Consider the following 27,956-nt stretch of genomic DNA (forward strand, 5'->3'; position numbering starts at 1 on the left):
CCACACACTTAAACATCCATAGGTTCACTGTTTCCAATCTGATGGTGAAGTGGAAACACGAAGGGACATGTACAGCACGAAAGCGTACAGGCTGACCTCGTCTGTTGACTGACAGAGACCGCCGACAGTTGAAGAGGGTCATAATGTGTAATAGGCAGACATCTATCCAGGCCATCGCACAGGAATTCCAAACTGCATCGGGATCCACTGCAAGTACTATGAAAGTTAGGCATGAGGTAAGGAAACTTGCATTTCATGTTAGAGCGACTGATAATAAGCCACGTATCGTGCCGGTAAATGCCAAACGACAACTCGCTTGGTGTAAGGAGCGTAAACATTAGACCATTGAACAGTGGAAAAACGTGTGGAATGACAAATCACGGTACACAATGTGGCAATCCGATGGCGGGTTTGGGTATGGTGAATGCCTGGTGAACATCATCTGCCAAGGTGTGTAGTGCCAGCAGTAAAATTTGGAGGTGGTGGTGTTATGCTGTGGTTGTTTATGTTTTTCATGGAGGGGACTTGCATCCCTTGTTGTTTTGCATGGCACTACCACAGAACAGGCCTCCATTGATGTTTTTAAACACCTTCTTGCTTCCCACTGCTGAAGAGCAATTTGGTGATGGCAATTGCACCTTTCAACAAGATCAAGCACCTGTTGATATTGCACGGCCTGTGATGGAATGGTAACACGACAATAAGATCTCTGTAATGGACTGGCCTGCACAGAGCCCTGACCTGAATCCTATAGAACACCATTGCAACGTTTTGGAACGCCATCTTTGGCCAGACCTCACCGACCGACATCAGTACTTCTCTACAGTGCAGCACTCTATGAAGAATGGGCTGCCATGTCCCAAGAAACCTTCCAGCACCTGATTGAACGTATGCCTGCGAGAGCGGAAGCTGTCATTAAGGCTGAGGGTGGGCCAACACCATGTTGAATTCCAGCATTAACGATGGAGGGCACTACGAACTTGTAAGTCATATTCAGTGAGGTGTCTGGGTACTTTTGATCACGAAGTGTGTATGTTGTAATATGACTTTGAAGTGAACTGTGGCACTGCCTGGTAGAGAAAAAGAAAACACTGTTTCCAAATGTGGTTTGTACTTTTGTGGAAGGTTGTTGATTGAAGGATGAACAAAAATTTAAGCATAAAAGTAAGGGTATATGTATATATCACTTTAAATCCTAATAACTGTGTTGCTTCAGCCTACTCTCAGTTATACACTGTTCAGTCACATTAATGTGACCACCTGTCAAATGCCTGAATAATCACCTTTTGCAGCACGAGATGTGCAGGAAGTGTGTGAATGAGGATCTGGAAGGTATTGACAGGGATGTGGAGCCATGCTGACTCAAATACCGTGTCCAGCTGCACTACATTTCTCATTTGAGGATCCATGATGCCAAAAGCCCAGTCGGGGAGGTCCCACAAATTCTGCATTGGTTTTTAATGTGGGGAGTTTGGTGGCCCGGGGAGTACAGTAAATTAATGTTGGGGCACTTCAAAGCACACTTGTACGCTGAGAACCGTGTGACACATTGCATTGCCCTATTGGTAGGTGCTGTCATGCTGAGGAAAAATAACCTGTTTGTGGGAGGGGATATGGCTCCAGCAAAAAATGGATCCTTACGCTGATCCATTGTGCCTTCCAGAATGATGAAATCGTCGAGGGAATGCCACAAAAACATTTGCCACACCATAACGCTCCCTCTTGCAGCCTGGACCCTTCTGACGGTGTTGCAGGGTGACACGTGCCAATGGCCAATTGTCCATTGGAGCATAAAACAGGATTCATCTGAAAAGGCCACCTGTCACCACTAGTGAGTGGGCACTGAACATTGACATTAAACATACTAATGTGACTGGACCAAGTAACAGATGTAATATTAACATCCACAGCTCTGGCATAACCAAAGCTTTGATCATTTTAAAACTTTTAATCTCTGTAACCAAAGATCTAAACAGAGTTTTAAGACTTGCTCTGAAATAATGTTTTTGTCTTGCTGTTGTCCTTAACAATAATTTGTTTCACTGCATTGTCTTTGTTGCCTCAGTGTTTACAAAGTATTCTGGTATATGCCATATATCACATCAGAGAAGGGTGTATGTGACCACAGGAGGTATTTTATTTTAGTTATTTTACTTATATTACTTTCACAGTGACATTTTTTTCATTCTTCAGTCAGAGAACTCCACAAACAGTGATCCATTTTTAAAATAGTATTTTGTTTTTCTCTACTAGACAGTGCCAAAGGTCACTCCCAAATCATAACACAGCATAGACATGTCATATTAATCCACATGAATGTACCTGATTATATAGGTTGTCCTTCAAAATGTGTTGTGGAAATAAAGTGTTTGTCCAAATAGACTTGATGTTTCTTTTACGCTCACTTGAGCAATTTTATCTCTGCTGGTATCTCATTTTGAGCTGTCTTAAAATAAATGGAGAGACAGAGCTAATTTTTCGTCCTTCGGTTAATGTCAAACGCTGTGGACGCACAGAGACCACTTGTGTTTGAAACAGATTTTTCCAAATAAACTGAGAGTTTAAAAAAAGATTGGCATGCATGGCATTAATTACCAACCTGTTTAATTATTTTATATTTATGATAGCAGAAGGATATTTAAAGAGAGCATGTCTGACAAGGTGAGGAAAAGATTGCTTGACACAGTTGCATTGAAGTTTTGGTATGAGAAAGGGATAGGTATGAAAAGGATAAGGTGTATAGATACTTGAAGGAAGGAACCACCACTTAAAGATGTGGATCAGAAGACACAGTGCACATGGAGGTAGCTGTAGCAATATACTATGATAAAAAGAACCCAGATTCAGTAATATTACTACCATTCTGATTACTGGTTTAGATGTCTGAAGAGACAGGTTTTCCAAGATCTGTTCAGTTTAAATTTGATATGTTTGCCTTGGCAAAATGTGTAGAAGCAACTGAAAAACTCGTTATACATCATTACTGATTTCATTTTGGAGTAACATTATAAGGAAATATTGTTTAGTTTTTATGAATGAGCTTTTAGAATTTTGCAAAACCAAACTTATTATACAAACACTTGCAAAGTAAAAATGCCAACATTTTAACATGTTTGCTACTGTACTACTTTAAAATGTCATTTTTATAGTTCTGCTAGTACTGCTATTACTTTGTAGCATTGGTTAAAGATTACAATTAATGTTATAGCTGCTTTTGGTCTGGTAATCAAACATACTGAACATTTAGGAACCAAACAAACTGAACATTTAGGTAGGGCCTATTTAAATGAGGTTAAGCTGTAACTCTTACTGTTCACAGCCCTCTGATAAACATTGAGATAACAAGTTGTTCTCCTGAAGGGAGAGGAAAAAAAAAAAAAAAATCATGCGAATTTTATTTGCTCAGGTGGTGCCAGTGATTGTGTTAAGGTGATGGGTTCAACAACATTTAACAGCAGTCGTTTTGTCATGCTATCTACTAAGTGTATAAGAAACAAGTTTGACAATATGCTACTTACTCCTCCTTTTCTTTGCAGTTGACAAACTATCTCCAGGAGTCAGATACTTATTTATTGTGTCTGCATACCGTAAGAGCTTTGTCGGTCCAGACAATGTTGTGGAGGCCAAGACTTTAGGTGAGTGTAAAGTTACTGTTACCTCATTGAAGTGTAAAGTTTTTCAGTTCCTCCCACCTTGCTTCTGAAACATTACTCATTCCATAGGAGTGACTCTGTTCTCATGCAACTCTTTCCTGTACTTCCCTTGGCAATCTCCCCCCTTGCAACACCTCACCACCCCCGTGCTTTCCAATACTTTGCCTATTGTGTCATCATCCCTCTGCGTCATCCTCACTTTCATTACATTGCCCTCCTCAGCAGATTTCACCTCTCTCTGTAATGTTCTGACTTAATAATGTTCTAATGTTCAGTGTCCAGTTAATGCTGAAATTTCATTATTCCTATAAATTTCACATGGTGTGATATGGATTCTCACAAATAATAAAGTCACAGTGTTCAATAAAATTTGTATTTTACTGCTATTTATTTGATAACTTGGGTACCTCTGCAAAACTTTTGCAGTGTAAGTAATGATGTAACTGTATTGCAAGTAATTTATAACTTTGAACCATAATAATTACAGTTTCTTGTCATTGAAGATGAGCGTAATGATAAATATGAACATAAATACAAAGTAGTAGATAAATGTGAAATGTATAGGTTAGAACATAGTTTTCACTTCTTACTTACATAATGAAGACCACAATAACTCACTGTATTTTGAGGTTTTAATTACAGTTTGTGCTTTAGACAAGCACGTTAGGCCATAGTAGCAATAAGTAAATCACAGTTCAAGGTAACAATGAAAACTATTTGTTGTTTTGGAAAGTATAGTCATGTAGGAAAGTCAGCTTGTCCAATGGGTAGAGATAATGGACTACTATAGTTGTCATTGTTATTATCTGTTACAAACACAAATTATCCAGTTTATAAAATAGTATTTGTTAGAAGGTAATATGAAAAGGAAGTTTCTCATTCATGATTAATAAGTTACCTTCGTACAGTATAGGTATGAAGCTGGATATCCATGATGCCCTTTTACCTATGACAGTTAAGTCTCTTTTATGTTAAAATTTTTCACAAACATTAAGTTCTAGTGTAAAACTGGCACCCAATGTTAGAAATTGGCTAAAGAACCTTTCTAACAGTACGTCATCCATCCCTGTATGATTAGTATGTGGTGAGAAAAAGGGATGCTGATATGGGGAAATAATATATGATCAGTACAATGGTCCAAAAGCTAACACATTGAAATAGTTGTAGTTAATACAGAAATTTTAATTTGCTGCCATGTGATTCTTAAGTAGAATTATGGACAGAAATATCACAAAGGCATTTTACCAAGTTTCAGTCCACTGTGTGGCAAGTGCTATTCACCATGTCATGTGATAGTTATTTCAGCACATTACTTGCTGATACTTACTGTACTGTGCAACCCATGCTCGAGCTTTAAAAGTGTGAGTGTATTTACACCAATACTTCAAAAACTATTTAATTACACTTATTCTACACAATTCATGCTAACATAATTTCGGCTAACAGCCTAATATAATGAATATACATTTCCATATTCTTTTAATATCGTTCAGATCTTACTTTTTTGTAGCGAAATTTAAAACAGTATTCCTTATTTCATTTTTTGCATGAACAAAGGAATCCTTTCAGTTAAAATAATTTCAGAGTTATTTTGTATTAGGTAAAACCAAAAAATTTCTGTAATCAGGAAAATTTCCATTTTTGAATCAGTTCTACATTGTTTCAGGAAAGGTTTATAAGTGTGGTCAAAATTTTAAAACACATTGTTGTATTTTAAACATAGCTGCACAACAGCAACGGTTCCATGTAATAAAATTATAAACAGCCGATTAGTTGCAATGGATAAAGAATTCTTTACCTAGGTTTCAACAAATTTAAATTTGTCTTCTCCTGAAGGTGGCAATTTTATATTAGTAAGGACTAATATACCACCGCCGTTTTTACAAATGTCAGTATAGATCCATTTGTCAAAATTAAAATATAGCGCTAGAAATAGGGTTTGTCACGTAAATATAAATTAGTACATGGATCTTGCAGAGTTCACAACCGTGAGTCGGTTAGCAATTAATTCTACGCACAATTGGAAAGCCCCTGGAAAAGATAAAATACCAAATTTCTGGCTAAAGTAGTTCACCTCAACACATTCACATCTAACTAAATTATTTAACAGTTACATTGCAGACCCATACACAGCCCCTGATACACTTACACAAGGAATAACTTATCTGAAACCTAAAGATCAAGCAGACAAAGCAAACCCAGCAAAATATCGCCCCATAACGTGCCTACCAACAATCTACAAAATATTAACTTCAGTCATTAAACAGAAATTAATGACACATACAACACAGAACAAAATTATAAATGAAGAACAAAAAGGCTGCTGCAAAGGAGCACGAGGATGTAAAGAGCAACTGATAATAGATACAGAGGTGACATATCAAGCTAAAACTAAACAAAGGTCGCTACACTACGCATACATTGATTACCAAAAAGCCTTTGATAGTGTACCCCACTCATGGTTACTACAGATATTGGAAATATACAAAGTAGATCCTAAATTGATACAGTTTCTAAACATAGTAATGAAAAACAGGAAAACCACACTTAATATTCAAACAAATTCAGATAACATCACATCACAGCCAATACAGATTAAGCGTGGAATATACCAAGGAGACTCATTAAGTCCTTTCTGGTTCTGTCTTGCTCTGAACCCACTATCCAACATGCTAAATAATACAAATTATGGATATAAAATTACTGGAACATACCCACACAAAATCACACATTTGCTATATATGGATGATCTAAAACTACTGGCAGCAACCAATCAACAACTCAACCAATTACTAAAGATAACAGAAGTATTCAGCAATGATATAAATATGGCTTTTGGAACAGACAAATGTAAGAAAAATAGCATAGTCAAGGGAAAACACACTAAACAAGAAGATTACATATTGAATAACCACAGTGACTCCATAGAAGCGATGGAAAAAACAGATGCCTATAAATATCTAGGATACAGACAAAAAATAGGAATAGATAATACAAATATTAAAGAAGAACTAAAAGAAAAATATAGACAAAGACTAACAAAAATACTGAAAACAGAATTGACAGCAAGAAACAAGACAAAAGCTATAAATACTTATGCTATACCAATATTGAGCTACTCATTTGGAGTAGTGAAATGGAGTAACACAGACCTAGGAGCACTCAATACACTTACACGTTCACAATGCCACAAATATAGAATACATCACATACATTCAGCAACAGAAAGATTCACATTAAGCAGAAAGGAAGGAGGACGGGGATTCATCGACATAAAAAACCTACATTATGGACAGGTAGACAATTTAAGAAAATTCTTTCTAGAACGAGCAGAAACTAGCAAAATACACAAAGCAATCACTCATATAAATACATCGGCTACACCACTGCAATTTCATAACCACCTTTACAACCCTTTAGATCATGTAACATCAGCAGATACGAAGAAAGTAAATTGGAAAAAGAAAACACTACATGGCAAGCACCCGTATCATCTAACACAGCCACACATCGATCAAGACGCATCCAACACATGGCTAAGAAAAGGCAATATATACAGTGAGACGGAAGGATTCATGATTGCAATACAGGATCAAACAATAAACACCAGATATTACAGCAAGCATATTATTAAAGATCCCAATACCACAACAGATAAATGCAGACTTTGCAAACAACAAATAGAAACAGTAGATCACATAACAAGCGGATGTACAATACTAGCAAATACAGAATACCCCAGAAGACATGACAATGTAGCAAAAATAATACATCAACAACTTGCCATACAACATGAACTAATAAAACAACATGTTCCCACATACAAGTATGCACCACAAAATGTACTGGAGAGTGATGAATACAAATTATACTGGAACAGAACCATTATAACAGATAAAACAACACCACATAACAAACCTGACATCATACTCACCAATAAAAAGAAGAAATTAACACAACTAATCGAAATATCCATACCCAATACAACAAATATACAAAAGAAAACAGGAGAAAAAATTGAAAAATACATCCAACTGGCTGAGGAAGTCAAGGACATGTGGCATCAGAATAAAGTTGACATCATACCAATCATACTATCAACTACAGGAGTCATACCACACAATATCCACCATTACATCAATACAATACAGCTACATCCAAACTTATATATACAATTACAGAAATCCGTAATTATTGATACATGTTCAATTACCCGAAAGTTCCTAAATGCAATATAACATATACCGTACAGTTAAAAGGAAGTGACGCTTGATCAAGGTCCGCGTCACGTCCCATTTTTAACCAGACTTAACGTCTGAGAAAGTAAAGAAATAACAATAATAATAATAATAATCAGAGGAAAACGAAATCTTAAGGCAGCCACCAGAACAAGCACAAATAGAACACAGTGACACAGATATTAGATATAGAAGAAAAATTTCAGCTAACATATATAGAATACAAAGACACAAATACAGACATTAGACCATTCTTGCATAGACCACCAAATAACCCACAAGTCGAAACAACAATAAAAACTATCAACACAATCATACACAACAAAATAAATGAAAACACAACTATGGAAGAGTTACAACTACTGGTATATATAGGAGCACTCACTACACTAAATATACACACTAGGCAGAGATCAGAACCAACCAACACACAGAAGAAACCCACAAAACCAGCATGGCAACACAGGCTACAGATCAAAATAGAAAAACTGAGAAAAGACATCGGACAGCTAACACAATTTATAAGAAATGAAATCTCGGAAAAAAAACGAAAAAGGTTAGGTAAAATCTCACAACAAGAAGCGACAGAGCAATTAGACGAAAAGAAGCAGAAATTACAAGCATTCGCCAAACGACTCAGAAGATACAAAAAAAGTGAAAATAGAAGGAAACAAAACCAAACATTCAACACAAACCAAAAGAAATTTTACCAGACAATAGATAACACACACATTGAAATAAACAATCCACCAAACATAACAGACATGGAACACTTCTGGAGCAACATATGGTCAAACCCGGTACAACATAACAGGCATGCACGGTGGATACAAGCAGGAACAGACACATACAAGATGATACCACAAATGCCTGAAGTGACAATTTTGCAACATGAAGTCACCCAAGCAATTAATTCTACTCACAATTGGAAAGCCCCTGGAAATGATAAAATAGCAAATTTCTGGTTAAAGAAGTTCACCTCAACACATTCACATCTAACTAAATTATTGAACAGTTACATTGCAGACCCATACACATTTCCTGATACACTTACACATGGAATAACTTATCTGAAACCTAAAGATCAAGCAGACACAGCGAACCCAGCTAAATATCGCCCCATAACATGCCTACCAACAATATACAAAATATTAACTTCAGTCATTAAACAGAAACTAGTGACACATACAACACAGAACAAAATTATAAATGAAGAACAAAAAGGCTGTTGCAAAGGAGCACGAGGATGTAAAGAGCAACTGATAATAGATGCAGAGGTGACATATCAAGCTAAAACTAAACAAAGGTCGCTACACTACGCATACATCGATTACCAAAAAGCTTTTGATAGTGTACCCCACTCATGGTTACTACAAATATTGGAAATATATAAAGTAGATCCTAAATTGATACAGTTCCTAAACATAGTAATGAAAAACTGGAAAACCACACTTAATATCCAAACAAATTCAAATAATATCACATCACAGCCAATACAGATTAAGCGTGGAACATACCAAGGAGATTCATTAAGTCCTTTCTGGTTCTGCCTTGCTCTGATCCCACTATCCAACATGCTAAATAATACAAATTATGGTTACAATATTACTGGAACATACCCACACAAAATCACACATTTGCTATACATGGATGATCTAAAACTACTGGCAGCAACAAATCAACAACTCAACCAATTACTAAAGATAACAGAAGTATTTAGCAATGATATAAATATGGCTTTTGGAACAGACAAATGTAAGAAAAATAGCATAGTCAAGGGAAAACACACTAAACAAGAAGATTACATATTGGATAACCACAGCGACTGCATAGAAGCGATGGAAAAAACAGATGCCTATAAATATCTAGGATACAGACAAGAAATAGGGATAGATGATAGAAATATTAAGGAAGAGCTAAAAGAAAAATATAGACAAAGACTAACAAAAATACTGAAAACAGAATTGACAGCAAGAAACAAGACAAAAGCTATAAATACCTATGCTATACCAATATTGACCTACTCATTCGGAGTAGTGAAATGGAGTAACACAGACCTAGAAGCACTCAATACACTTACACGATCACAATGCCACAAATATAGAATACTTCACATACATTCAGCAACAGAAAGATTCACATTAAGCAGAAAGGAAGGAGGAAGGGGATTTATCGACATAAAAAACCTACATTATGGACATATATATCTAAAAACAAAGATGATGTGACTTACCAAATGAAAGTGCTGGCAGGTCGACAGACACACAAACAAACACAAACATACACACAAAATTCAAGCTTTCGCAACAAACTGTTGCCTCATCAGGAAAGAGGGAAGGAGAGGGGAAGACGAAAGGAAGTGGGTTTTAAAGGAGAGGGTAAGGAGTCATTCCAATCCCGGGAGCGGAAAGACTTACCTTAGGGGGAAAAAAGGACAGGTATACACTCGCACACACGCACATATCCATCCACACATACAGACACAAGCAGACATATTTAAAGACAAGGAGTTTGGGCAGAGATGTCAGTCGAGGCAGAAGTGTAGAGGCAAAGAAGTTGTTGAAAGACAGGTGAGGTATGAGTGGCGGCAACTTGAAATTAGCGGAGATTGAGGCCTGGCGGATGACGAGAAGAGAGGATATACTGAAGGGCAAGTTCCCATCTCCGGAGTTCGGATAGGTTGGTGTTGGTGGGAAGTATCCAGATAACCCGGACGGTGTAACACTGTGCCAAGATGTGCTGGCCGTGCACCAAGGCATGTTTAGCCACAGGGTGATCCTCATTACCAACAAACACTGTCTGCCTGTGTCCATTCATGCGAATGGACAGTTTGTTGCTGGTCATTCCCACATAGAATGCGTCACAGTGTAGGCAGGTCAGTTGGTAGATCACGTGGGTGCTTTCACACGTGGCTCTGCCTTTGATCGTGTACACCTTCCGGGTTACAGGACTGGAGTAGGTGGTGGTGGGAGGGTGCATGGGACAGGTTTTACACCGGGGGCGGTTACAAGGGTAGGAGCCAGAGGGTAGGGAAGGTGGTTTGGGGATTTCATAGGGATGAACTAAGAGGTTACGAAGGTTAGGTGGACGGCGGAAAGACACTCTTGGTGGAGTGGGGAGGATTTCATGAAGGATGGATCTCATTTCTGGGCAGGATTTTAGGAAGTCGTATCCCTGCTGGAGAGCCACATTCAGAATCTGATCCAGTCCCGGAAAGTATCCTGTCACAAGTGGGGCACTTTTGTGGTTCTTCTGTGGGAGGTTCTGGGTTTGAGAGGATGAGGAAGTTGCTCTGGTTATTTGCTTCTGTACCAGGTCGGGAGGGTAGTTGCGGGATGCGAAAGCTGTTGTCAGGTTGTTGGTGTAATGCTTCAGGGATTCCGGACTGGAGCAGATTCGTTTGCCACGAAGACCTAGGCTGTAGGGAAGGGACCGTTTGATGTGGAATGGGTGGCAGCTGTCGTAATGGAGGTACTGTTGCTTGTTGGTGGGTTTGATGTGGACGGACGTGTGAAGCTGGCCATTGGACAGGTGGAGGTCAACATCAAGGAAAGTGGCATGGGATTTGGAGTAGGACCAGGTGAATCTGATGGAACCAAAGGAGTTGAGGTTGGAGAGGAAATTCTGGAGTTCTTCTTCACTGTGAGTCCAGATCATGAAGATGTCATCAATAAATCTGTACCAAACTTTGGGTTGGCAGGCCTGGGTAACCAAGAAGGCTTCCTCTAAGCGACCCATGAATAGGTTGGCGTACGAAGGGGCCATCCTGGTACCCATGGCTGTTCCCTTTAATTGCTGGTATGTCTGGCCTTCAAAAGTGAAGAAGTTGTGGGTCAGGATGAAGCTGGCTAAGGTAATGAGGAAAGAGGTTTTGGGTAGGGTGGCAGGTGATCGGCGTGAAAGGAAGTGCTCCATTGCAGCGAGGCCCTGGACGTGCGGGATATTTGTGTATAAGGAAGTGGCATCAATGGTTACAAGGATGGTTTCTGGGGGTAACGGATTGGGTAAGGATTCCAGGCGTTCGAGAAAGTGGTTGGTGTCTTTGATGAAGGATGGGAGACTGCACGTAATGGGTTGAAGGTGTTGATCTACGTAGGCAGAGATACGTTCTGTGGGGGCTTGGTAACCAGCTACAATGGGACGGCCAGGATGATTGGGTTTGTGAATTTTAGGAAGAAGGTAGAAGGTAGGGGTGCGGGGTGTCGGTGGGGTCAGGAGGTTGATGGAGTCAGGTGAAAGGTTTTGTAGGGGGCCTAAGGTTCTGAGGATTCCCTGAAGCTCCGCCTGGACATCAGGAATGGGATTACCTTGGCAAACTTTGTATGTGGTGTTGTCTGAAAGCTGACGCAGTCCCTCAGCCACATACTCCCGACGATCAAGTACCACGGTCGTGGAACCCTTGTCCGCCGGAAGAATGATGATGGACCGGTCAGCCTTCAGATCACGGATAGCCTGGGCTTCAGCAGTGGTGATGTTGGGAGTAGGATTAAGGTTTTTTAAGAAGGATTGGGAGGCAAGGCTGGAAGTCAGAAATTCCTGGAAGGTTTGGAGAGGGTGATTTTGAGGAAGAGGAGGTGGGTCCCGCTGTGACGGAGGACGGAACTGTTCCAGGCAGGGTTCAATTTGGATAGTGTCTTGGGGAGTTGGATCATTAGGGGTAGGATTAGGATCATTTTTCTTCGTGGCAAAGTGATACTTCCAGCAGAGAGTACGAGTGTAGGACAGTAAATCTTTGACGAGGGCTGTTTGGTTGAATCTGGGAGTGGGGCTGAAGGTGAGGCCTTTGGATAGGACAGAGGTTTCAGATTGGGAGAGAGGTTTGGAGGAAAGGTTAACTACTGAATTAGGGTGTTGTGGTGCCAGATTGTGTTGCTTGGAATTTTGAGGTTTTGGAGGGAGTGGAGCTGGAAGTGGGAGACTGAGTAGATGGGAGAGACTGGGTTTGTGTGCAATGAGAGGTGGTTGAGGTTTGCTGGAAAGGTTGTGAAGGGTGAGTGAGTTGCCTTTCCGGAGGTGGGAAACCAGGAGATTGGATAGTTTTTTGAGGTGAAGGGTGGCATGCTGCTCTAATTTGCAGTTGGCCTGTAGGAGGATGCTCTGAATAGCCGGTGTGGATGTGGGAGAGGAAAGATTGAGGACTTTTATTAAGGATAGGAGTTGACGGGTGTGTTCATTGGCTGAGTTGATGTGTAGGTGAAGGATTAGGTGGGTGAGGGCAGTGGATTGTTCAGTTTGGAACTGGTATAGGGACTGATGGAAAGAAGGGTTGCAGCCAGAGATGGGAACTTTAAGTGTGAGGCCTTTGGGGGTTATGCCAAATGTCAGACAAGCCTGATTACGCTCGCATATTTTATTTTCTCAGGCTTGTCTGACATTTGGCATAACCCCCAAAGGCCTCACACTTAAAGTTCCCATCTCTGGCTGCAACCCTTCTTTCCATCAGTCCCTATACCAGTTCCAAACTGAACAATCCACTGCCCTCACCCACCTAATCCTTCACCTACACATCAACTCAGCCAATGAACACACCCGTCAACTCCTATCCTTAATAAAAGTCCTCAATCTTTCCTCTCCCACATCCACACCGGCTATTCAGAGCATCCTCCTACAGGCCAACTGCAAATTAGAGCAGCATGCCACCCTTCACCTCAAAAAACTATCCAATCTCCTGGTTTCCCACCTCCGGAAAGGCAACTCACTCACCCTTCACAACCTTTCCAGCAAACCTCAACCACCTCTCATTGCACACAAACCCAGTCTCTCCCATCTACTCAGTCTCCCACTTCCAGCTCCACTCCCTCCAAAACCTCAAAATTCCAAGCAACACAATCTGGCACCACAACACCCTAATTCAGTAGTTAACCTTTCCTCCAAACCTCTCTCCCAATCTGAAACCTCTGTCCTATCCAAAGGCCTCACCTTCAGCCCCACTCCCAGATTCAACCAAACAGCCCTCGTCAAAGATTTACTGTCCTACACTCGTACTCTCTGCTGGAAGTATCACTTTGCCACGAAGAAAAATGATCCTAATCCTACCCCTAATGATCCAACTCCCCAAGACACTATCCAAATTGAACCCTGCCTGGAACAGTTCCGTCCTCCGTCACAGCGGGACCCACCTCCTCTTCCTCAAAATCACCCTCTCCAAACCTTCCAGGAATTTCTGACTTCCAGCCTTGCCTCCCAATCCTTCTTAAAAAACCTTAATCCTACTCCCAACATCACCACTGCTGAAGCCCAGGCTATCCGTGATCTGAAGGCTGACCGGTCCATCATCATTCTTCCGGCGGACAAGGGTTCCACGACCGTGGTACTTGATCGTCGGGAGTATGTGGCTGAGGGACTGCGTCAGCTTTCAGACAACACCACATACAAAGTTTGCCAAGGTAATCCCATTCCTGATGTCCAGGCGGAGCTTCAGGGAATCCTCAGAACCTTAGGCCCCCTACAAAACCTTTCACCTGACTCCATCAACCTCCTGACCCCACCGACACCCCGCACCCCTACCTTCTACCTTCTTCCTAAAATTCACAAACCCAATCATCCTGGCCGTCCCATTGTAGCTGGTTACCAAGCCCCCACAGAACGTATCTCTGCCTACGTAGATCAACACCTTCAACCCATTACGTGCAGTCTCCCATCCTTCATCAAAGACACCAACCACTTTCTCGAACGCCTGGAATCCTTACCCAATCCGTTACCCCCAGAAACCATCCTTGTAACCATTGATGCCACTTCCTTATACACAAATATCCCGCACGTCCAGGGCCTCGCTGCAATGGAGCACTTCCTTTCACGCCGATCACCTGCCACCCTACCCAAAACCTCTTTCCTCATTACCTTAGCCAGCTTCATCCTGACCCACAACTTCTTCACTTTTGAAGGCCAGACATACCAGCAATTAAAGGGAACAGCCATGGGTACCAGGATGGCCCCTTCGTACGCCAACCTATTCATGGGTCGCTTAGAGGAAGCCTTCTTGGTTACCCAGGCCTGCCAACCCAAAGTTTGGTACAGATTTATTGATGACATCTTCATGATCTGGACTCACAGTGAAGAAGAACTCCAGAATTTCCTCTCCAACCTCAACTCCTTTGGTTCCATCAGATTCACCTGGTCCTACTCCAAATCCCATGCCACTTTCCTTGATGTTGACCTCCACCTGTCCAATGGCCAGCTTCACACGTCCGTCCACATCAAACCCACCAACAAGCAACAGTACCTCCATTACGACAGCTGCCACCCATTCCACATCAAACGGTCCCTTCCCTACAGCCTAGGTCTTCGTGGCAAACGAATCTGCTCCAGTCCGGAATCCCTGAAGCATTACACCAACAACCTGACAACAGCTTTCGCATCCCGCAACTACCCTCCCGACCTGGTACAGAAGCAAATAACCAGAGCAACTTCCTCATCCTCTCAAACCCAGAACCTCCCACAGAAGAACCACAAAAGTGCCCCACTTGTGACAGGATACTTTCCGGGACTGGATCAGATTCTGAATGTGGCTCTCCAGCAGGGATACGACTTCCTAAAATCCTGCCCAGAAATGAGATCCATCCTTCATGAAATCCTCCCCACTCCACCAAGAGTGTCTTTCCGCCGTCCACCTAACCTTCGTAACCTCTTAGTTCATCCCTATGAAATCCCCAAACCACCTTCCCTACCCTCTGGCTCCTACCCTTGTAACCGCCCCCGGTGTAAAACCTGTCCCATGCACCCTCCCACCACCACCTACTCCAGTCCTGTAACCCGGAAGGTGTACACGATCAAAGGCAGAGCCACGTGTGAAAGCACCCACGTGATCTACCAACTGACCTGCCTACACTGTGACGCATTCTATGTGGGAATGACCAGCAACAAACTGTCCATTCGCATGAATGGACACAGGCAGACAGTGTTTGTTGGTAATGAGGATCACCCTGTGGCTAAACATGCCTTGGTGCACGGCCAGCACATCTTGGCACAGTGTTACACCGTCCGGGTTATCTGGATACTTCCCACCAACACCAACCTATCCGAACTCCGGAGATGGGAACTTGCCCTTCAGTATATCCTCTCTTCTCGTCATCCGCCAGGCCTCAATCTCCGCTAATTTCAAGTTGCCGCCACTCATACCTCACCTGTCTTTCAACAACTTCTTTGCCTCTACACTTCTGCCTCGACTGACATCTCTGCCCAAACTCCTTGTCTTTAAATATGTCTGCTTGTGTCTGTATGTGTGGATGGATATGTGCGTGTGTGCGAGTGTATACCTGTCCTTTTTTCCCCCTAAGGTAAGTCTTTCCGCTCCCGGGATTGGAATGACTCCTTACCCTCTCCTTTAAAACCCACTTCCTTTCGTCTTCCCCTCTCCTTCCCTCTTTCCTGATGAGGCAACAGTTTGTTGCGAAAGCTTGAATTTTGTGTGTATGTTTGTGTTTGTTTGTGTGTCTGTCGACCTGCCAGCACTTTCATTTGGTAAGTCACATCATCTTTGTTTTTAGATATATATTTCCTACGTGAAATGTTTCCCTCTATTATAACCCTACATTATGGACAGGTAGACAATTTAAGAAAATTCTTTCTAGAACGAGCAGAAACTAGCAAAATACACAAAGCAATCACCCACATAAATACATCGGCTACACCACTACAATTTCATAACCACCTCTACAACCCTTTAGATCACATAACAACAACAGATACAAAGAAAGTAAATTGGAAAAAGAAAACACTACATGGCAAGCACCCGTATCATCTAACACAGCCACACATCGATCAAGACGCATCCAACACATGGCTAAGAAGAGGCAATATATACAGTGAGACAGAAGGATTCATGATTGCAATACAGGATCAAACAATAAACACCAGATATTACAGCAAGCATATTATTAAAGATCCCAATACCACAACAGATAAATGCAGACTTTGCAAACAACAAATGGAAACAGTAGATCACATCACAAGCGGATGTACAATACTAGCAAATACAGAATACCCCAGAAGACATGACAACGTCGCAAAAATAATACATCAACAGCTTGCCTTACAACATAAACTTTTAAAACAACACATTCCTACATACAAGTATACACCACAAAATGTACTGGAGAATGATGAATACAAATTATACTGGAACAGAACCATTAAAACAGATAAAACAATGCCACATAACAAACCTGACATCATACTCACCAATAAAAAGAAGAAATTAACACAACTAATTGAAATATCCATACCCAGTACAGCAAATATACAGAAGAAAACAGGAGAAAAAATTGAAAAATACATCCAACTGGCTGAGGAAGTCAAGGACATGTGGCATCAGGATAAAGTTGACATTATACCAATTATACTTTCAACTACAGGAGTCATACCACGCAATATCCACCAGTACATCAATGCAATACAGCTACATCCAAACTTATATATACAACTTCAGAAATCCGTAATTATTGATACATGTTCAATTACCCGAAAGTTCCTAAACGCAATGTAACATATACCGTACAGTTATAAGGAAGTGACGCTTGATCAAGGTCCGCGTCACTTTCATTCCGAACCAGACCTAAGGTCTGAGAAAGGAAAGATAATAACAATAACAATAATTTTGAAACCATATCGAGCAAAGTAGTTCTGGCAAAGTAAAACCCTTTTTTAACGAATCTCTGGGGACTCAAATATTTTTTTTTAATCAGGGATTTTCCTTAAATGGCGAGGGCTTTTTTACAAAACACATCTTCTGTGATGGTCACTTTGAAAGTTTTGCACACTGTAAGATAGAACTAAAGAAAATAATTTATTTTACAAAACACCTTTTAAGCCCTTCTGTGTAATCTTCATTTTTGCTAATGATGGCATCCCAAAATTTTGGCAACTTTTGTATTCCATGTAGGGCAACTCTACTGTTGAGCTGTTTGATTAGTTAGGCCACCTCACTGGAAACTTCGTCAGTTGTGTCAAAATGTTTTTCATGTAACTCTTCCTTCAATTTGGGAAACAACTCAAAGTCTGGTGGTCTCGTATGAGGACCCTGCTATTGGCGGGAAAGTATTTTCTATCTGTATTAGCTGAACATTTCTCTCACTGGTAAGGCAGTATGCAGTCTTACTTTACCATGTAAAATGAGGACACCAGCCGCAAACATGCCAAGTGTTCTTTGATGAATTTTTGGGTGCAAAACATTTTGCAGAAGCAGCTTGCAGCAAGATGCTCCTGTTCCCTGGAGTACCCTGTTTGTAGCTATGACTCCATTCAAGACACGCACAAAGATCATCATCAGTTTTGCCTTTCATTGTTGGCAGCAGAATTTTTTGGGGGGTGGAGAGTCAGAACTTTTCCATTGCAGTGACTGAGACTTCAGTTCTGGCTCAGAATCTTGTATCCAGGTTTCAAGTACAACAATCCTCCTCAGAAACTGTTCCCCTTCTTTTTGGTAACATTGAATTAATTTTTCTGTGATCTGCTGTCAGACTGTGTGGAACCCACCTGGCAGCAACTTTTCTCATCTTCAACTTTTCAGTTATGATTCTGTTAACTGAAGTCACAGACTACTGGCCTCAGATACAGTTTCATCACGTTTTTCACTGATTCTCTCTCTCGACATGTTATTAACAATATCCTGAGAGGTGTAGTCTGTTGCAGTTGATGGCCTTCCACTTCTTGGGCTGTCCCCAGTGCTTACCTGACCTTCATGGAAATGAGCAGTCCACCATAACAATGTGCTACAATCCACCACACCATTCCCACACCTCTCTCAAAGCATTGTAGATTGCTCTTGGGTTCTTTAAACGCAAGTATTCTATTTTGAAGTAGGAATGCTGGTCACTATTTGTAATCTGACCTAATGTGGATTCAGCTTCTATTTTAAAACTGAATTACAACACAGCCAAGTGAACCAGCGAACACACACATGACTGTCACGCCTAAAGTTCCACTCAAAACTGGCATGAATTTCAACTTTGTCATGCTGCCATAATGATCACATGTGCACAGTGGGCAGGACTTTTGAAGTGAGCCTCGTATTGTTTTGTCCTTCCTGCATATTGCAGTGACAGCAGTTCCAGTTGGTTATTAATTTTTAGAATTGACTTGTCTACATGAAAAGAGGATAATAGTTCCCAGCGTTACCTGTTCCCTGCACACCAGCTGCAAAACGTCATCCAACGGTCTTCTCCTCTTCATCATCTTTGTACTACCACCATGTACCTCACAGTGTTCCTTCACTAATATTTCACACATACCACTTACATTCATCTTGGTTGCAGAAGTTAGAACATTGTCATCAGAAGAAACGAAGTCCTGGAATCTCACATTTTTCAGGAACATCTATGTTTCTGCTCCATTCTTTTTCTAGAAAGCTGTCATCTTCAATTGTAACTGGTGTGTTACAACCAGCCTTTGCAAAATAGTTTGACGCAGTACATTTTATTGCATAATACCAGGCAGCAAGAAACATATGCATAGCCTGTAGAATGTTGAGTGTCATTGCAGTCCGTCACTCGAAGAATGTAATTGACCTCTGGACAATGCTACTCTGTGTTTGGCTTTAACAGAGTGAATTACACCCAGGTCCAGAGATCGTAGATGATGGTGGAAGGAACACAACATTGATGTTCCTCAGAACTGATTTTTCTTGTGATGTTCAGGACTAGTTTCCTATCTGCTGCACTCTTCTTGGCATCTAAAGTCTTGTAAAAATTTTCGATGCCATCCAGACATTACTATTGTATTCGTAAGTACAAAGTAAGATTTTTATGTTTTTAAAGCACCTGGAAGCTTTAAATTTCCATATTATCAGTGGGCTCTAACCTCCTTGGTGTTTTTCTCCCATAAAGAGTAAAAATATATCATTTTCATCTGCTTTATGAATGTCTGTTGGGTCGTAACAGTGTGTTAATCATTTCTTACAATAGCTTACACTTTCTACATCCACATCCTCACTATCTCCACTTAAATTCTGAAATGAGAGATTGACATTTTCTAAAATGATCTAACCAGCCATTTGACGCACTGAAATTTTCAACGCCAATCTTCATGCCGATTTCTTGAGCCTTCTCTTGCAGTGTGTTTCCATTTATAAGAATGCTTTTTCACTCGTAGGAATGCTGCATCTTGCAATTCCTTGAAACCTTTTTAAAATAATGGTTACCACATCACTAAATGTTGACGTACGAATGTTCCTTCTTTTGCCTCCAGAGTAACCGCTACTTTCAGTGTTTAACTGTGCTTCCTCATTTTTGAGAATGCTGCACAATAAAGACGGTGGCAAATGGTTCTTCTTTGTCATGTCAGAAAGTTTTACGGTATGATTGTCTTCGACAATGTGGATGTTGGTCAACTTTTGTTGATTCGTAAGCTTTGTATGTTTGTAGGCCATAACTCCACAAAAGGAAAATTGATAAAGTCAACAATCACTATGGCTTAACATCTTCCGCTTTGTAATTCCATGACACTGACATCACATTGTGTGACCATTATCACATTGTAGATAGAGTGGAAATAGATTTCTGATTCGTTCAGTGCTTTTTCTGGTATTCAATCTAGACGGAAGGAATAGATTACCTTAATCTACTTTCATGAGATGAAAGACCTGTATGAAACTTAAAGAAATCTGAAACTTGTTTGGACATATTAGAAATTGTGTGAAACTGGATTTTAATTTGCAGAATGTTTCATGTTCATTCCTTAAAAGCAGTGTTGCTTCTGAAATGGGGTTCTTCAAAAGTGGGGAAGAATAATGTTCTTCCAAAGGGAGTTTCACTGTGACTGACTGAAACATCAGGCTTACCCTCAAACCTTTATTTGTTGATTTGGAGTGTGACAGTATTAATAATATAATTATTGTCTGAAAATAAATTGCAAAAAGAAAGAAAAATAGTATTTATTTACTCTGAGGGATACCAAAGCAAGAGGAGATGCTCCACTTTGCTGTAGTCCAGCTTTTGACGTCCATATTTCCTGTGTTGGCTATAAATTCACTTCTGCATGCCTCATGGGCTGGATGAAATCTTCACTCCGATAGTTGTTAAGAATATGTGTTGACTATATTGGTGATTTTGGAGGCATGATGTTGTTATTTTTATGTGTTACTGTAGATGTTTCTTGAGAAAGGAAGCTGATACTTCATAAGCAAACCTCCCATAGTCTCAATCGTTCACTGTATAAAGTGTGGTGACACAGTGTTTGTTTCAGGATTTGGATAAAGGCGCCATTATCATACAGATAATGCCATTGGATGGTAAAAGTGGAAAAAAAAAAAAACATTAAAATTAGTTGCTGTCAGCTAATCACTTTGTGTATTTCAGGTGTCGAACTGCCACCAGTTGCACACATTTCGACCACTATAGATACTTATGCTGGGAATGTGCAGCTCAAATGGGCACCTCCAAAAACTGAAGCTAAAATTGATTGGATATACGGAGTTTACTATGGGGTCACCCTGGACGAACTTCTATCAGGTATTGTGAAATTACTAATTTATTATCCAGTAAAAACACAGTTCACTGAAAAAAGATGGGGCAGGGGATGGAATTCAGAAGTATTTGTCATCAACTCGTTATGCTGTAGTATCTAATAGAAAAGATTTACCTACCTTGTTTTTATTCTATGTTCACCTGTTTTGTTTCAAACATGCTTTGCTTTTCTCTTTGTCTAGCGTGTCTGGTGACTTTTGTCTATTCTAGCTGCCATTTATCTTGTTCATTCATTTGCCATCTCCCACTTCCATAGAACAGCACACTGCCACTGCAAATTTTAGCAAATGTGTTCAGTTTCTCTGTCAGTCTTCTTGTCAAGAGACTTATCACTGTGGAATGTGTCTTTAGTAAGGACAATCCATTTTTTAATTTCTGAGTTATTTTGTCTTGAGAAATGATCCTCCTCAAATAGCAAACTGTTCTGCTTTTGAAATTTGTATGTTCATTGTGTTAGAATTTGCTGCATAAATAATGCTGTTAGTCAGTTTGATTTGATTTATTCATCTATGGATCATCTCACACTGATAAAGGATCATTTAAAGAGTTCACAATCATAATAGTGCAATATCAGATTCTGTGGCTCAGGTGTTGACACTGTCAAATGAACACAACTGCTGTAAGATGATGGCAATACCAATGTCCAATATTCCATTAAATTTCTTTTAAATGCTCGTGCTATATTTGTGCCAATAAAGTCATGATTATATCACATCACCCCTGTTTTACATAAATGTAGCTTTCACGTATCTTGAAGAATTTTCACATACTTTTGTGTAATATCATGTCACCATCACACACAATCTTAGGACATTTTATTATGTCCATAGATTTCATTTATGTTACAGACAATATGCTTGATACAACAACTTTCACTAGCAAGCACTTGGCTAGTTTTTCTTTAGGCAGCCTTTCTTACTAAACAGTAATTAATGGTTTTCTTGTGCACTGGAAAGAGAGATTATGTATTGATTTCCTAAAATTACTTCTCATTTTTTATTTTATTTTTTTATCTGGTAAATTCTGATGGTAGCTTACAGCTGAACACACAGAACTGTTGTAGTGTTATGCAGTAAAAGTCTTTCTAATACTTTCAACACTCTGTCCTTCTCTTCCTTTAATATTTTGCAAAGTTTACAGATCAGCAGTCACAGAATGGATCTGTGCAACTCGGTGTCAACTACAAATTCTTACAGGCAGGTTTCTATTGCCAGTTGATTGTAGGTTTTTTTTTTTTTTTTTTTTTTTTTGTTTCCATCCTTAATTTTAACTCTGCAAATGATTTGTTAAAGTGAAAAATGCCAAATTGCAATGTGGCACCAAGTCCACATTTAACTGTAGGGCACCTTATAATTGGCTTAGTAAGTCACTTGAAAAATCGAAGAAAGGCAGGGGCATATCTCATCTGTCAGAACCGTGCCTAGTAAAGCACTGTTGTAGAGCTTGAAAATACCACTTCAGTTGTAAGGTTCTCTTTTATTTTCCAATGCTTAGACCATGACTGGCTATTAGATAGCGGTCATCAGATGTGATACTGAAAAATAAAAAAGAGACCAAAGCCAATAACATTTTTAATGTGAAGTAGCACATGAGAAAACAAAAGAAAAGAATCATACAACATTTTTAGAAAACCGCTGGCGTGCTAGGTGCAATAAAACGTAAGTCTGTGCCAAAGTGTTACCAGACTATATAATAGATGACACCAAAGCGATACCAGACTATACAACAGATGACTGACTGGTAAATAAGTATGGAATGAACACCAAGGCACTTACATTTTGTGCTGTGACCTAGAGCGCCATGATGGAGTGTACAAGACATGGTGTACCACTAGCGAATGCAGAGCATGAAGTACTTTACAACACGGGAGGAAGTAAACTGGTAAACCACATTGGCAGAAGTACTGTCATCTGTTGACAGTAAGAACAACCTGGGACCAACTAGCCTGGCCGTTCATAATTTGAATTAGGGATTTCATGAAAAGGAAAAAAATTAGAAAAAAGTTGCCTGAAAAGTACATTATGAGTAGTAAAAGAACTTATTAAAAAGGGGCAGTACAGAACTGCAGTAAAACTCCTAAGGACAGTGGGTGAGACATTTTTTATTTCAGGGCACATTGAGAGGTAGTTGTGCCCTGAAATGAGGAATGTTCTGCCCACTATCCTTCCCACCCCTCCCACAGTGGTACTCCACTGCCCACCAAATCTTCGCAATATACTTACCCTTCCTACACAACCCTGCTCCCAAACCCTTGCCTCCTGGGTCATATCCCTGTAATAGATGTAGATGCAAGACCTGTCCCCACCACCACCTACTCCAATCGGGTCCCAAGCATCACCTATCCCATCAAAGATAGGGCTACCTGTGAAACTAGTTATGTGATCTACAAGCTAAGCTGCAAGCACTGTGCTGTATTATACATGGGCATGGCAACCAACAAACCTGTCTGTCTGCATGAATGGCCACCAGCAGACCGTGGCCACTAAACAGCTGGACTACACTGTTGCTTAGCCCGCTGTCCACCACATTGTTCATTTCCGTGAGTGCTTCACAGACTGTGCCATCTGGATCCTTCCCATCAACACCTTCTTTTCTGAACTGTGCCTGGTCTCGACCTTTCTTGGTCATTGTCCTCACCCACTTGCTCATTCCCTGTTCCCATTCCAGCACTATGCAGCCCTCTATTCCACTAAAGCACACACTCTGTTCACTTCTCTCCTTTTCTGCTTATCCCCCCCCCATCTAACCTCTGTACTGCATCTAGCTGCCCTACCCTCTCTCCACCTCATTCCCAAAGGAGGTTACCCCCGGTTCGGTATACCGCTCCCGTTTTGTTGAACTTCGTTCGAAGTTCATTAATATGACCTTCATTTATACAGATGGCTCTAAGACCAATGACTGGGTTTGTTGTTCTTTTATTGTCGGGGCACAAAGTTTCAAATACCGGCTCCATGGCCATTGTTCGGTCTTCACAGCTGAGCTCTTTGCCCTCTACCAGGCTGTTCTTTACATCTGCCGCCACCGACATTCTGCTTATGTCATCTGCTCTGATTCCCTGAGCGCCATCCAGAGCCTCAGTGATCCGTATCCGGTTCACCCTTTCGTGCACCGGATCCAACGTTCTCTTCAGCAGCTGGTGGACGACGGTTCTCCGGTTAGCTTTATGTGGGTTCCTGGCCATGTCGGTATCCCTGGGAACGAAGCTGCAGATGCCGCGGCCAAGGCTGCGGTCCTCCAGCCTCGGACAGCTTCTTGTTGTGTCCCTTCATCAGATTGTAGCAGGGTCGTTTGTCGGCGCATTTTATCGCTGTGGCGTGCCGATTGGGCTGCACTTACGGACAACAAGCTTCGGGACTTGAAACCTCTTCCCGCGGCTTGGACGTCCTCCTCACGCCCCTCTCGGCGGGAGGAGGTAGTTTTGGCCCGGTTACGAATTGGACACTGCCGGTTCAGCCATCGCCATCTGTTGACAGCTGCGCCGGCGCTGTTCTGCCCGTGTGGGCACTAGCTGACGGTCCGCCGCATTTTAACGTCCTGTCCGGATTTTACTCCACTGCGTCTTGATCTTGGCCTGCCATGTACTCTCGATGCCATTTTAGCAGATGACCCAGGAGCAGCTGCTCGCGTTCTTCATTTTATCAAATTGACCAACCTGTCTAAGGACATTTAATTATGCTGTTTTTTTTAATCCTATGCCTGTCGATCTTTTATCGTGTTTTCCCTTTTAGTTGCTGTTTTAAACTTGTGCTCCGCGGTGCATTCCTAATGTAGTCTGGGCGCTAATGACCGTTGAAGTTGTGCGCCCTAAAACCACAAAAAAAAAAAAAAAAAAAAAAAAAAAAAAATCTACCTCATTCCTATATCCTCCCACAAGCAGCACTTTACTATCCCATATCCCTACCATGCTATCCTTCCTCCTTACCCTCACCACCTGTTTGCTTCTCCCATCATGCACCGCTGTTCGTATTGTGGCCTCAGCAGCCAGAGGCTGTGGTCATGTGTGTGTGAATTGCATTTGTGCAAATGTGTGTGCATAAATTGTCTATTTCCGACTAAGGCCTTGTTTAACAGAAAGCTCACTTTATGACAGTCGTTTTATCGTGCCTGTCTGAAACACAGCATATGGTGAGTAGCAACTATCCTTTCAGAATAGAAAACGAATACTCGTGCATGGGCTTATTTTGTCTTGCTGCCCAGATTTAAGCATGTAGATAATGCTTTTCCAATTTCTCTGCAGGACCTCGCATGACGACGAACATGATGAATGTGACACTCCGCGACCTGGCCTCCTGTGAGCAATACCTGATAGACATTGCTGTTGTGGGTCCGAAGGGTAACGGACCGCTCTCCCTTTCGGCACAGACGGTGTTGACGCCCTTCTCGCCATTATCAGCACCTCGCAATGTCCGTGTTACGGATGGAGATAATGTAAATGGCACACTGCACATGCACATATCGTGGAATTCCCCATGCCCACGTATGCTGTCACCTGTTAATTATGTGGTATGTATATAGAAGTGTGAATTCTCACAGAGTATATGATGTCTGTCTGGTAAATATGTGAGTGATGCAGTATTACCGATATGACTAATTAGAACAGACCATTGACAAGTTTTAGTAGTAGTAGTAGTAGTAGTAGTAGTAGTTTTGTGTGTGTGTGAGTGTGTGTGTGTGTGTGTGTGTGTGTGTGTGTTTTGGTCTGTTTGTTTGTTTTTACACTACAATACTTTCTGATAGTATTCAGCTGTGTTACTCCTAATCCAGATACAGAGTCTACAACTGCATCATTATTTTCTTCTTTTAATACATTTTTAATTTTTGCATCCTCTGCAGAATTGTGAAACAATATATATTTCATGAAAATTGTAGTCCTACTGCCATTCTCTTACAGAATCATAGTTCTGGTAATGTAAGAATTCATTTAATGAATGTTCTGATCATCTTCTAGTATTTTCATCCAAAAAATGCGGTAGTCAGCTTTTGATAGAGTGGCATCATTTTCGGCCGAGAGCTATTCGTAATATGAAAATCACTTGCGAGTTGAGTTGGACACATTTAATACTGAATGGATCAAGATACATTCCTTATCGTAAAAATATGTTGCTATCTGGGAGTGTTAAAGTTGTGTGTGGAGCTGTCTTTATGGCTGTACAAGACATCTTCCACAGAGGTCCAACTTTAGTCCTTACCTTCTGTAATGTTTTCAGTTCATTTCTGTTTCAAACATATGTTGGATTGGCTCAGTTGTTTGTGAGACTCTGCTAGCATATTTGCATTTGTTAATTTTTATAGCACACTTTAGTCTGTTTGTACAAGTATATTTGAAAAAATGCCTTAGGTTTCTGGCTGTGGAACTGCATGTAGAATATTGTCTTAAAGACAACTGTACTTGGCCATTGCCATTCAAGGACGGTCACAGGATGAAACCTGAAATCAACTTCTTAAATTTCTGGATTGCGTGATTTTTTTTTTATTTTTTTTTCTGTCAAGTCTGTGCTGACTATTTTATGTCGAAGTCAAACTGAGGTGAAGTGAAGAGTTAGTTGTAGGAACCTGTATTTCTCAGGATTCTTCAGCACATGTCCAAGATATTGTTTCCTTTTTGTTATCGCATTTACAATTATAAATGTTCTTTCTCTTCAGTATTCGTGTGGAGCATAGTGAGTCCAAGAGAGAGTGTGAGCTTCTACGTGCCTAGATCTTAGAGCTGTTATTTTTTTTTCATTGTGGCATCATTCAGTGCCTGTGATTCTGCCTTTTACAGAGCTGTGAAACATAACTGACTGTTCAGCTGGTAGCTTTCTAACGCAGACGTGAACTTTATAAACACTATAGTGGATATTAAATGCAGCAGTTAATTGGTATTGAACTGCCGTAATCCGAGGTAATGATTGTCTGTGGGAATAATATTTTGTTATCACACACAGTTCTAACACTGTCCAGAAATATCCGTATCAGTTTTGACAGCACGTTAACCAAGTTTATGTACTGTACCGTGTTAAAACGCTTCTCATAGTCAATTAAGCCAGCAAAGCTGTCACAATTCTTATCCCTAGTTTGTAGGTGTGATGGATGTAGTCAGTTTCAGGATAGATAACATGAATATTATTTGTATAAACCAGCCAAAGGCAAATTTCAAGAGAATATTTAATTCATTTTAGTGTTTGGAAATACAGGGTGAATCTCAACTCGAGCAATGAAATTTTGGTGGTTGTTCAGAGATATTTTTAGAGTATTTTGTTGTGAGGGACCCATAGTCTCTGGTGCCTGATCACATGGTAGTAATATAACAGTGATTTATTCAGTTTATTGCCTCATTTCCCTTTGTTTCTGTGAAAATCCCTTCACAATTGTGTAATAGATTGTAATGTACAATAAAATAAAGTGTGACACATAACACAGAGTAACATGCGAAAGTACTGTGATGTGGTTGCCATCACTATGGAAACAACTCAACATAACATTGTCATGCTGCTCTTCTGTAGCATTCAGTGAACCAAAACATAAGATGCATATCAGCCAACCCTTCATCAGGAAATGTATGTATATTGCTGCATACTAAAAGGGGGTACAGAAAAGAAACCAAATTTTTTTCTAAATGGAAA

At 40.6% G+C, this 27,956-nt stretch overlaps 1 protein-coding gene across 2 annotated transcripts in view; it reads left to right on the forward strand.

Moving 5' to 3' along the window:
* Window positions 1-27,956, forward strand: part of LOC126425002 (sortilin-related receptor-like) — a 219,676-nt gene that overhangs the window by 145,411 nt on the left and 46,309 nt on the right. For both annotated transcript variants that reach the window (XM_050087901.1, XM_050087900.1), the window contains exons 26-28: window positions 3,537-3,635; window positions 21,184-21,336; window positions 25,589-25,854. In XM_050087901.1, the coding sequence (XP_049943858.1) occupies window positions 3,537-3,635; window positions 21,184-21,336; window positions 25,589-25,854 (518 nt within the window). The remainder of the gene's footprint in view (window positions 1-3,536; window positions 3,636-21,183; window positions 21,337-25,588; window positions 25,855-27,956) is intronic.

The sequence above is a fragment of the Schistocerca serialis genome, chromosome 10 (genome assembly GCF_023864345.2).
Source record: "Schistocerca serialis cubense isolate TAMUIC-IGC-003099 chromosome 10, iqSchSeri2.2, whole genome shotgun sequence".
In the NCBI taxonomy this organism is placed as follows: Eukaryota; Metazoa; Arthropoda; class Insecta; order Orthoptera; family Acrididae; genus Schistocerca; species Schistocerca serialis.